A 14,071-nucleotide genomic window follows, 5' to 3' on the forward strand; every position below is an offset into this window, starting at 1 on the left:
GACCCAAGTAAGTCTTAACGATTATGATGAGATATGGTAACTAGAATTAATTTTTAAACGACATTGTCATATTTTAGATTTTTGAAAAACAGTTTTTTTTCTAATTTTAACACAGATTAAGATGTATGAACACGTTTATTTTTGTTAAAATAACACTATACAGATATATTCCATTTTCTAAAAATAACCCTGATTAATATAACATTTTGAAATAAATGATAAATGTAATATAGATACATAGTACGTACCCCCACATCATCCATAATATGTACCCCCACATCATCCATAATATGTACCCCCACATCATCCATAATATGTACCCCCACATCATCCATAATATGTACCCCCACATCATCCATAATATGTACCCCCACATCATCCATAATATGTACCTCCACATCATCCATAATATGTACCCCCACATCATCCATAATATGTACCTCCACATCATCCATAATACGTACCCCCACATCATCCATAATCCGAACCTGACGATACCGCTTTTTCCACTTTGTTCTTCATATTAAATCGTTCTTAACTCACTCAACCCCTTACACCGACTATATCCGTAGTTTACCTGGGTTACTTTTACCCCATGCCTATTAATTCCCTTTTTCTGAGACAAATTATAGGTGTAGTATCAAATATAATGTTTTTAGTTTTTAGTTAAATAAGAATATTTATACACATGCTCATTTTTAATACACTTTTTTTTCTCCAATTTCGGAAAGAAGCAAAAATCTCAAGGATTGAGTAAGTTAAACGTGAGTTTGTGCCTTGTTATCCATCAATGATAACCTTAGACTATCAGTGCTTCAAGTACAAGAAGATGAGAATCTCGAAATAATCACTCGTTAATATCTTGATGAAGTGCAAGATTAGTGATTGTTAACTCCGAGTTCACTTCGTGTTTTCTCTTAATAAATGTATATATTAGAACGTGGCTTTTACGATTTCATGTCAGACTATCAGGAAAACCGATTGTTGTCCATGAAGTAACGAACTGCTCTGACACAGATTATTCAACAGACTTCTTTTTCAGCCTTAAAGAATCCAGTCAAAGGCGTAAGGATTTTACATCAGGTATGTTCTTATTTGTAACTCAAAGTTTCATTTCGCATCAAGAAGGCGAAGCATTTTTCAAAAAAGTATATTTTTAGTAACAACAATCAAGTGTTCAACAAAAAGAAGTCTACTATTAAAGAGTTTTGTGTCACTAAATCATATGGCCTAATTATGGTGATAATATACACAAATAGACGCCGTTCTGGATTTTAAGCCTTCTTTATTTACTTATTCTCACCTCAGTCTGTTATATATCGGACCTATCACATCACTGCATTAATAATAATATTGACCATTTGCCTACGGTGGAGAAACGTGATTACGACTCACTCCTTATATCGTCAAATCTTCCATCCGCCAAACATCTTTCACACGTTGATTTTGATTATTTCAAAGGAAAGGTTATAGAAGTTATCTCGAAAGACCGAATAATGGACTTTGTCGAAAATCATACGATGCTAAACGATAACCAACATGGTTTTAGATCAAAGATATCATGAATTGCTCAACGTGTAATGCATTAATGCTGTTTATCTTGATTTCCGTAAGGCTTTTGATTCTGTACCACACGAGAGATTATTCATTAAGCTAAAAGCATATGGATTTAAAGGGAACATTTCAACTGGATTAAAGGCTTTCTTGATAATCGAATACAAAGAGCCATTGTCAAAGGGGTGGGGTCGGATTTTAAGAATGTCATTAGCGGTGTATCCCAAGTAAGTGTTTGGGACCAATTTAATTTATTTTACATATAAATTATTTACCATATGGCATACATTAATCCTGTAAACTGTTGGCAGACGATATGAAGATCTATTGTACAACTGAGCATCATAACATTCTACAAAATGATATCTTTTTACTATTCAAATAGTCTACAACAGGGCATTTTTAATGTTTTTAAACAAAAAGTATTACATAGAAGAAAAAAAAATCATGTCATAAATATTTAATCGACTCTTCAATGTGAAATACAATTTCCTTAATGCCTTATGTACACATTAATAATTGTGTAAGCCATGCAAACAGAATGATGGGAATGAAATATAGAACCTTTATAAGTCTTGATAAAACCATATTTTTATATTTGTATAAATCGCTCGTTTGACCAATTCAATATAAGGAATAAGGCAATTACATCTGGAGCCCATTATACAAAAGACAATCCATTAGTATTGAAAGTGTACAGAGGAGAGCTCTACCAAAAAGAGTTTGCGATACAGTATTTATCTTATAAGGAAAGGTTAGAATTTTTTGATTTACCAAGTACACACCTTTTACCCATGATATTTACTACATTCTCAATGTAATATAACATATTTCCTTTTCTTGTTTACCTGATGACTGCCGACTAACACTCGGTTAGGGAAATTGAATTCATTGCCACAAATATAAAACTTGGGTTTAATTTCTCTACGTCATGCTGGAGTAGAAATACTATTTTTTGCTTTACAAAAACTTCTAAGGTCCAATTTCTCATCATTCCATCTCTAAATTCACTTTTTGGGAACTGAATCTTCCCGACATAATACCGTTTTGAGACGGAGGGTCACATATTTCGTTCTCTGTTTTGTAGGTCACTTGTAGAACTCAAAGATGACATTTCAATTATATCTTTCATTGTTTCATAAAAATATGAATATCGATAAATCATTTAAATCTCTCAGCGTAATATCATAATTAAAAAAATTACATCTCCTTCACATCTTTGCCTGTTATATTTAACTCACTCAACCCTATATATTTTTGCTACTTTTCAAAATTGGAAAAATATATTAAAATGAGCATGTAGGTACATAGATATTTTTATTCAACTATCATTAACATGTAAAAACCAAAAACATTAGCTTTGGTATTACGCCTATAATTTGTCTCATAAAAATGTAATAAATAGGCATGGGGTAAACAATAACAGATCCCCAGGCGAAGATGAAATTCCCGCTGAATTGCTGAAATGCGGTACCCTCTCCCTGGATCTGAGCATTGCAAACATAATGAACAAAACATTCTCAACACACAAAGACTGGGACATAAACAGCGGTGTCCTAATTACAATACAAAAACCAGGAAAAACGAAAGGACCCGTAAACAACCTGCGCCCAATAACATTACTGAATACCATAAGAAAAACACTGTCAACTATTGTCCTCAACAGAATTAGACCGAAAATAGAAAAATATCTATCACATAGCCAAAGCGGGTTTCGCCAAGACCGAAGCACATCGGACGTTGTATGGACACATAAATGGTTGGCAGCAAAGGCACTCAAAGAAAACATATCCATAACAATAACCGGAATCGATATGTCCGCAGCCTTTGATACGATCGACAGAGGAAAACTTTTGGAGATATTAACAGACATAGTAGACGAAGACGAGCTCCGAATAATCCGATTTCTCCTCAGCAACACAAAGATACAACCAAGGATATCCGGGGCCACAAAACAGACGCAGTTAGAAAGTAACATCGGGACCCCCCAAGGAGATAGTCTGAGCCCGATTCTGTTCACAATATACTTAGAACACGCTCTGAAAGAAGTGCGAAAAGTCATTCCAAAACCAACGACTCATATTGAGAATGCAATCCCTAGAGAAATCGCCTATGCAGATGATGTCGATTTTATTGGATCAACACCAGCAAACGAGACATCATACAAAATACCCTCATGAAATATAACCTCCTAGTCAATGCCAATAAAACCGAATTTACAACAATATCGAGGAACAAAGAGGAATGGAAAAGAACAAAGAAAGTCAGCTCACTAATTGGAGACACCGAGGATGTACAAAAGAAGAAAACAGCTATCAAACGCCGCACTCAGTAAACTCACCAATGTATGGATTAGAGGTGACAAAATAAAGAGAAAAACCAAACTGAAACTGTACCGTGCTCTTGTAAAACCGGTACTTCTGTATAACTGCGGCACTTGGGCGTTGACAAAATCCGAAGAAGAACATCTGGATGCCTTCCATCGCACACAGCTAAGAAGGGTACTGGACATCAAATACCCAAAAAAGATCTCAAATGAATCACTCTATAAGATCACAAAAGAAAGACCAATCTCCCTTGACATTTTACAACAACGATGGCAACTTTTCGGTCACATACTACGCAGGGACAAAAACATACCAGCTAACCAAGCCATGTCGGGATACTTCCAAAAACACGGGAACCTTTTCAGAGGAAGACCGATCACAACACTCCCTGTGATCCTAAACAAAAACCTCACAACACTTGGACAAAGCATTAGTCTCATAACGGCAGGGGACCTTGAAAATCTGAGAACCCTAGCAGAGGACCGGCAATATTGGAGACACCTCACACAGGAAATACTGGAAACAGCCAAGGCGACCCGATCTTTCGGTCGAGACGCGAAAGGCATCTAAATGGAAAAAAAAAGTGGGGTAAAATATGTAAAACCGGGGTATAATACGACGGATATAGTCGGTGTTAGGGTTGAGTGAGTTAAAAACATAATTGACAGTTCCTTTATTTATCTCATTATTCCAGTATAATTGACAGAATTGAATCTGCTATAAATAGGGAAGGTAGAAGCCATGAATGTGGCACTTGCAATTGGTCTTTTCCTGGTTGTTTCTGCTGGAGTGGCAGGAGAAAGCTGTAAGTATAAATAACCATGATAATGACTATAAGGATAATGATAATAATAACAGTAATAATGATATAATAATAATAATAATAATAATAATAATAATAATAATAATAATAATAATAATAATAATAATGATAATAATAATAATAATAATAATAATAATAATAATAATAATAATAATAATAATAATAAAAAATAATAATAATAATAATGATGATAATGATAATAATAATAATAATAATAATAATAATAATAATAATAATAATAATAATAATAATAATAATAATAATAATAATAATAATAACAATAATTATAATAATATTATTAATAATAATGATAATATATATATATATATATATATATATATATATATATATATATATATATATATATATATTAGCAATGACTATGAAAATTTTTGTTTTCTATTTTTGTAGGAAATACTACTCTTAAATCAAAGCCCTATCTCCACTGAGTAAAAATCTTTTTGAATTTTGAAAATCCATCAATATATAACAAAGTTATGCTGTTTCAAATGTGTCATTTATTTGGATGACTCACAAAGAGAATAAAATACCGAAAATATGGGACGCTTTTTCTGCGTTTTATTCTGGTTTATGGCTGTATCTCGCTTAATACGTGGAATTAGATATTAAAACTTGGCAATTTTATGGCAAAATTATCAGAAAATATGATGAAGACATCAGAAGAGTTCTAACTTGTATAGTTTTAGAGCTGTATGGCTGGGGTCAGCTATAATTTTGTTTTAAAATATACATAATATTGATCATTTGGAACTTTTCCGAAGTGTAATTTTGTATCTACAACCCATACAGATGACACGAAAAATGCCTGCTAAATTATTATCAACCAGTCCAGTGAGACCATGGCTTATGTTATTTCTAGTATTTATTTGAGAGAGAGAGAGAGAGAGAGAGAGAGAGAGAGAGAGAGAGAGAGAGAGAGAGAGTTAATCTTCTATCCATATGACATAACAATGAAACAATACCTTAATTAGAAAAAAAGCGCGCGAGGATTTGTGTCACCGGTCATCCGTCGCGAACAAGATTGCCCGATGGCCACGTGTGTGGCCAACTATATAATTTTGTTTCTTTTATTAAATTTTATTCATCTATTTTTGTCTCAGTGACATTTATCTTAGTCTATTCAATTTTCTGTTTGTTAAAATTTAGTTCATTTTAAGTGGGCCAGTCTTAATAGTGAAAGCCATATGATTTTCTATTTAGCCACTTTTGAAGTCGAATTTGGTCAGGTTATAGTCTAGCCATCTGGCAGCCTTGCCTCGCTCACGTCATTTTCGTGTCGTGTGATGGTGGAGTAAAATGGCCGTCTCCATATTTTCATTCATTGAAATGCAAATTGGGTTGATGTTTTGTGAGAATACGGGAAAAGTACTTATCATAATCCAATGAAATTTGAAATATAAATAGAAGAAATGTGCATATATAACCTTGTGAGCGACAAAATCTCTCCTCTTTGTAGTTTTAGAAATATTGTACTCCAAAGAGTAAAAATCTATTTTTAACGGTCTTCTGGTAATCGTACGAGTTTTGTCGCTTGACATAATCTAAAATGACCTTTTTTCTAACTGTGTGCCAACTTACAGTCATATTCATCGATAAACAGCGTCGTAATTAATTTTTAAAAATAGCATGTACGGAACGGCTTCGTCCCATATTTTGTCGCGAATTTGGGCACTTCGTGAACGAAAAAGAGGCCCAAAGATTTGTGCGGGATAATCATTGCTAATATATATATATTTATATATATATATATATATATATATATATATATATATATATATATATATATATCTATATATATATATATCTATATATATATTTGTGTGTGTGTGTGTGCGTGTGTGTGTGTGTGTCTGTGTTAGGGATATATTGCCTCGAACATTGGTGCATTCTTCAAAGCTGACACCAAAAACGTTGACGTCAATTCATTACGACGATTTTTATCAATGAATATGTCTGAAATTTGGCACACAATTAATAAAGAGATCATTTTAGACTATCTCAAGCGGCAAAAAATACTGCGATTACTGAAAACCCGTTAAAAACAGATTTTTGCCCTTTTGAGTGGAATATTTCTAAAACTATCAAGAGCAGAGATTTCGTCATGAATAGGGTACTTGTTGGAATATGTAAGTATATGTATATATGTATGTATTTATGAGTGTTGGTGGGTATTTGTTGGAATATGTAAGTATATGTATATATATATATATATATATATATATATATATATATATATATATATATATATGTATTTATGAGTGTTGGTGGGTACTTGTTGGAATGTGTAGGTATATGTATATATGTATGTATTCTTTACTGATAATTATCCACTGATTGAAGATGAGCCCTGTCTTGCCACATGGAGTTATAATGAAGGAAGCAATACCTGTGTCAAGGCCTTCAGTGAGAAAAAGGTCACCTGGAAGAAAGCTAGTAACATTTGCCAAAGCAAGGGCGCAAATTTGGTACTAATTCAGAGTTCTCAGAAGAATGATTTTGTCCAAGGTAAGATCAACTTAACGTGATCTTGAAATTTTGTCTAATTAATATCCTATGCCCAGTCTTTGCTGTTACTGGCCAGGTAATCAATTAACTAGGACAAGACCGAAAATGTTTAAAAAGAGTCTTTTTTTGTTTCAAAGACCCAACTTTGTGCCACCCACTATAGGATTGAAACCAATGATTTATATGTTCCAAGCTGAGTGTCATACTACTTGACCTCAAAGGCAAACTTCTCCCATTAACAACAACAAGAACATGGAATCTATCCATCTTATTATTTTAGCAGACAAATATCTTTTACACTTAAGAGTGACATGTTAATAAATGTCCTTTTCGTAAAATTGTGTATTTCATTCATAACTACTTACGAATAGCCACTTGGAACTAATCGTCAATCGTTACGAATAGTAAATTCGAAATTTTAAATTTCACATAATCTAACAGTATAGTATTTTATTCAATAATTCACCAGCGGCGTAATTTATGTATGATACCGGAATAGCATGTGTCTTGTGGTATGACACTCACTTTTAGTTCCGAAGGTCCTGGGTTCAATCCTCGCTCGGCACATAGTTGAATCCTTGAAAAACGCTATTTAATCACATTATCTTATTGTAATCCAGTGTAAAATGATTACCTGGCCTCTAGCAGCGTTGTCTCTGTCAGAAATGAAAGAAATATCACCGGACACACGTCATGTCTCGTCCTACATATTAATTAATGATATTGGTGGCTTTATAAATTATCTTTTTTCTTTTTCTGAGCATCAGATCGTAGAGAAACACGTACATACCTATTATTGTCTCAAAAAGATGTGCAGAATTGCGAAAAAATCACCCAGTAGAGTTTTTACCATTGAATTTGTCCTATAAAGCTTTTATGGTGAAATGAAACCGTGAAGAATTTTATCGTGAATATTACAGGGTAAGGGTGTTATGGTGAAAATTGCCCCGAGAATATTTTAACATGACATTATCTTGTGAAACTTTAGCATGGGAATTATCCTATACAGTTTTGGGCATGAGAATATCCCCGTAACGTTTTTAGCATAAAAATTACCATGTAAAATTTCAGCATTGTAATAACCCCATGATATTTTTAGCATGTAGATTACCCTGTAAATTTTGTAGCATACACAAATGGAAGTTGTTCAATAACATCGAGAGCATGGAGATCACTCTCACCGTACTCAGGTGTAAAATGAGTACCTGACCGTTAACAGCGTTGTCTTTGTCCGAAAAAATTGTAATATCGCCTAACAGGCGTCATGTCCCGTCCTACATGTTAAATGTTGCTGTTGACCCCTTTTAAAGCCCATTGAGCACATTTAGTTGATATTGCTCTATATAAAGCTCAATTTAGAATTTTAGAATAACTCCGACCTAATACAGGTTCTGGGCTCTTTGTGAATATTAGCTATTGACAACGTAAGAAATCTAGACCGTTACATAATAAATTGCAATTCTGTCAATTGACCAAGAGTGGTAACCCGATTTATTCAAACAAATCCATTAACCCTCTCCTCACCAGCCATTTTCAGTATTTGCCCCAAACATTCACACCCAACTAACACAAAAATATATTTTCTACCACTCAAACAAAATAGCAGTGAAGTTCTTGCGATACATAATTTCTTTAGCAAATCATGCTCTACAACACACTGTTCATTTTCTTAAAATTTTATGATATACAAAATAAATTTGAATAAGAATAGTGTTGGTTGTATCGTAACAAATGTGACGATTCTCGTATAGTTGGTAGGAGTCGGTTAAGCACGACACAATTGAGTATCGGATTACCCAAAAGACAATAACTCACCAAACATCTAAATCGAATTTATGGAACAAATTACCTAAAGGCAGTAACTAAATCTTGAATCATTTCAATGCATGTATATTGAATCATTTCGATATATGTATATTGAATCATTTCGATGTTTGTATATTGCATCATTTCAATGTATGTATATTGAATCATTTCAATGTATGTATATTGAATCATTTCAATGTATGTATATTGAATCATTTCAATGTATGTATATTGAATCATTTCGATGTATGCATATTGAATCATTTCGATGTATGTATATTGAATCATTTCGATATGTATGTATATTGAATCATTTCGATGTATGTATATTGAATCATTTCAATTGATGTATATTGAATCATTTCAATGTATGTATATTGAATCATTTCGATGTATGTATATTGAATCATTTCGATATGTATGTATATTGAATCATTTCGATGTATGTATATTGAATCATCTCAATGCATGTATATTGAATCATTTCGATGTATGTATATTGAATCATTTCGAATATATGTATATTGAATCATTTCAATTGATGTCGAATTCCAGGTCTTCTTTCTGGCAATAGATATTGGATCGGATCGAGATATGACACATCCACGAAGATGATGAGATATTTGGATGGAGGAGAAGTTACAGTGAGTTGCTTCGTCTTAGAAATAATTATCTTCATGATGATGATGATGATGAGGACGATGCATCATCAACATCATCATCATCATCAACATCATATTTATCATCATCATCATCATCATCATCATCATCATCATCATCATCATCATCATCATCATCATCATCATCATCATCATCATCATCATATTTCATCATCATAACCAACATGAGTATCACTCACTCTACAACTACAGCCTTCCTTTGAGGCTTGGGCCCCAAGACAACCCAACGACCACAGCGGGAACCAACAATGTATTGAGATCATTCGGAAACGTGGAGGTCTCTGGAATGACAGGTCATGTAAAAGAAGAAACCATTTCGTTTGTGAAAAAGCAACTGAGGAAAAGCAAGAAAAAGGTATTTCAACTAAATTAAATGTACGTAAGAGAAGACAATCAAAAGATGGAATGAAGCTATAAGAATACTGGAAGTTACTTTCAAACATAGTATTACTATTGAAATAATTAGTAGTAGGAGTAGTAGTGGTAATAGTAATAATAATGATATTAATAATAATAATGATGATGATGATAATGATAATGATAATAATAATAGTAATAATAATAATAATAATAATAATAATAATAATAATAATAATAATAATAATAATAATAATAATAATAGTAATAATAATAATAATAATAATAATAATAATAATAATAATAATAATAATAATAATAATAATAATAATAATAATAATAATAATAAATAATAATAATAATAAATAATAAATATTAATGATATTATTATTATTATTATTATTATTATTATTATTATTATTATTATTATTATTATTATTATTATTATTATTATTATTATTATTATTATTATTATTATTATTATTATTATTATTATTGTTATTGTTGTTGCTTTTGTTGTCATTATAATAATCATTAATATACAATATATAATGGCTATTCCCAGGCCCTGTTCAGGAATGTGATCCAGGTTGGTTGTATTATGACGGAGATGCTACTTGTCTCTTGCATATACACAATGACCTTTACACCACATCTGAGGCCGTCTCATATTGTAAGGAGTTGTTTTCAGGATCCCTTGTGACTATCCGTGATGAGAAAAAAGACGAGTTCATAATGGGTGAGTTTTTGTTACACATCATCTAATGTGTACATGTGTCGTCTTAAGCCTCTCCTTACCGCCTACAGCAAAATCGTCACATGTGTTACGTCACTTTTCTTCTTCACATTTATTTGGTACATCACAAACTTTGAAGAATAATCTTTTTTAATCAAAAAGAACATAAAATTGTTTTGTAGAGAGCTTGTTTGGGTTTTTAAAAATCTATTTTTGTACTGGGTAAGCCTGTGAATTTGGGAAAATACTGAAAACGATAGGTAAGGAAAGAGTTATTAGGGCACTATGTAGTCATGAACTAGGGACTGGAATTGAGAAACAGATGTCGTGATCTCGAACTTTCAATTTTTTTTTTATCATCAAATTCACTAGAGATATAAGCGGATTGTGATGAAGAGTGCTCACTTCGTGAGTGACGCGTCCTGCAAATCTGTTGTTGACGAACAAACCTTAATATAACAGGGGAATGTGTTGTTCTCTAATACGTTCCCATTCCAGGAGATGTTCAGTTTCCTGTTGACTTGATGTTTTTTTTTTTAAATGGAAGGCACACACTTGACTTTTTCCTGGTTTGGCAATTAGTAAGTTCTTTAAATAATTCTGAGAGGGTGTCTTCAGGGCGTCTGTAATCTTTCCTCAATGGTCTTGACAGATGCAATACACAGATCATCAGCATAGAGAAACCTCCGGATGTTCTCAAATTCAGGTTGGTCGTTGGTATAAATGTTGAAAAGGATAGGTGCAAGTACCTATCCTTGTGGGAGTCCATTCTTTTGTGATCTCCGTCTGCTTTTCTTCCCATCCATTTCCACAAAAAAGCGACGGTTTGAAATAAGGGATTTTATTATTTCAACAACTTTGTGTTACGAGTTACCCTTGCAACCTTAAGGAGCAGTTTCCTGCGATTTACTGTGTCGTAGGCAGCTACCAGGCCCACGAACAAAGCCCCTGTAATTTGTTTGTTCTCATAGCCATCTTTGATGTATTGTGTCATGTTCAGGAGTTGGTCACAGAATGATCTTTCAGGGCGGAAATCAGCTTGGTCAGGTGACAGATGTTCTTTTACTGATTGGGAAATCCTGGCTAGTATCATGCGCTCATATTCTTTGTACAGAATGCAACGGAGGGATATTGGTCTGTAGCTTTTGCTGCTTGTTAGGTCTTTCCACAGGTTTAAGGAGAGCTATCACCCTGGCTTTTCGCCAAAGCTTTGGTATTGTCCACGATTCAGTTGTTGATAAGAGTTAGTAACCATGTTTTTGTTTAGGGACCGAAATGCTTCATCACTTCTGCATGGTGCTCTCTAGACCAGTCGCTTTACCAGGTTTGGAGTTTTCAAGATCTGATTCAAATTCATCGATGCAGAAAAGGTCTACTTCCTGTTCACTTCCTTGTGCGATCTATTCCATTGCTCTTAACATTTCCTTAAGTATGCCCTTTTCTCTGTATGTTGGTTTTCCACTTTTGATAAGTTCATTTGCTACATCGTTTGGTGTCACAGCTGCAACCCTGGTTTGTTTGTTATTTTCTGTATTTAGTTTTTTCATAGTTGACCAGACTTTCTTGCTGTTGTGGGTCATGTTTGTGCTCGTTATATTTTCGTTCTATTTTCCTGATTGTGTTTCGACAATAGAACTCATTAAGGTCTCACCAAGTTGGACAATTTTTTCAGCAAATGGATCCGTTTCGCAAGCCTCACATAATGTTTATAAAGTTCCTTGCTGTCTTGCTGTAGGCATGGTATATAGGATTTTCCGCAGACTCTAGGTAGTCTTTTTTGGCAATTCTCCAAACAAGCGTCTGGAATTGGTCGTAGTTTTGGGGAACTGGATCGCTGGTATTGATGCTGTCCTTTATGTCTGACAAGAAACTTTCCCACTTTCCCTTCCGAAAGTTGAATCTGGGTAAAAGTTTGCTCTCACTGGGTCTAATGACTGGTCCTACCTCACTTGTGATCGGTCTGTGCTGGGATTTTGGTATGGGGTTGCCGACATATTTCTGAATGTTTTGGAGATGTCTGGAAGACACAAATACAAGGTCTGTGTTGTAGCGTCTTTTCCAGCGAGCGGCTTGAAATGATGGTTTGTCTTTTACGTCATGGAGGAGTATCAGATTATATTGGTAAGCTCATTCTTCAAGAGTGTCTTCATCTTCGTTGTTATCACTGTATGTCCATTTGGTGATGTGGCTGTTAAGGTCACTTATAACAATCAATGGTTTATCACTAGTGATGGATGTAACTGGCCACTTGAATGGTGTTGGTGGACGTTTGTAGACAGATGTCACATTGAAGTATCTGCTTTCAATTCTGAGAATTTCAACCTCATGACATGGCTGTATGTCACTATTGATTTGTCATTGAGGTAGATAGCACCCCCGTGAATATCGCTGCATTGTTGTATGACTAGGTGCATGCCAGGGATGTTTGGTGCCTCGGTCTTGTGCGTCTCTTGTAGACAAAGTATGTTTGCCTTGAGGTTGGACAGTAATTCTATCTTTGTTGATGAAAGTCCTTCTGCGTTGAAGCAAACGATCTTAAAGTTGTCCATGGTGAAGGCCGAGTGGCTATTCTTGTTACCACCCTGACCATGGAAGAGTTGTTGGTGTTGTGCATGTTGTAGCAATCGGTCTCAAGCGAGGGATTCCAAGGACGGGACGTGGACGCTTGCTATATATATGATGATGCTGATAATGATGATGATGATGATGATGATGATGATGATGATGATGATGATGATGATGATGATAATGATGATGATGATGATGATGATGATGATGATGATGATGATGCTGATAATGATGATGATGATGATGATCATCATCATATCTTGTCGCGCCAGTGAGTCAGCCAGTCCCGGGCAGTCTGGTTGCATTCCCTCAGGTCAGCATTGGTGCAGTGAGGTCCCAGCGAGCATTCGGACAGGATGTGGTCCATGGTCTGTCTGGGGTGACCGCATGGGCATTCAGTGCCCGGTGAGATTTTCCATTTAAAGAGGTTGGTGGCGGTGTTTCCCACCTTTGCTCTAGCTCTGTTCAGCGCCACCCATTCTTTTCTTTTGAGGTCTGTGCCTGCTGGGAGCTTTTCTGTTGGGGGCTGGAGGGCATCGTTTGCTGTCTTGTCCCATTCTACCCATTTGTCCAGGCGGAAGAATGCTGAGTGGTCTGGGTGAAGGCTCTCTACTGTGAGGAAGCTTTTTCTTGATTTGAGCCTGCTTTTGGGGCAATTGTGGTCATGAAGGGGGTGTCTCTGGTCCATTTCCTG

The 14,071-nt window shown here is 34.5% G+C and overlaps 1 protein-coding gene across 1 annotated transcript in view; it reads left to right on the plus strand.

The window, feature by feature from the left end:
• The first annotated feature begins 946 nt into the window (after positions 1–946).
• Positions 947–14,071, plus strand: part of LOC144960296 (secretory phospholipase A2 receptor-like) — a 20,374-nt gene continuing 7,249 nt past the window's right edge. The window contains exons 1-6 of the mRNA XM_078893340.1: positions 947–1,083; positions 4,576–4,686; positions 7,066–7,230; positions 9,592–9,680; positions 9,909–10,071; positions 10,639–10,812. Coding sequence (XP_078749466.1) covers positions 4,623–4,686; positions 7,066–7,230; positions 9,592–9,680; positions 9,909–10,071; positions 10,639–10,812 — 655 coding nt within the window. The 5' untranslated portion in view covers positions 947–1,083; positions 4,576–4,622. The remainder of the gene's footprint in view (positions 1,084–4,575; positions 4,687–7,065; positions 7,231–9,591; positions 9,681–9,908; positions 10,072–10,638; positions 10,813–14,071) is intronic.

Source organism: Berghia stephanieae, chromosome 15 (assembly GCF_034508935.2).
Source record: "Berghia stephanieae isolate SIO BIC M18660-M18661 chromosome 15, UCSD_Bste_1.3, whole genome shotgun sequence".
Taxonomy (NCBI): Eukaryota; Metazoa; Mollusca; class Gastropoda; order Nudibranchia; family Aeolidiidae; genus Berghia; species Berghia stephanieae.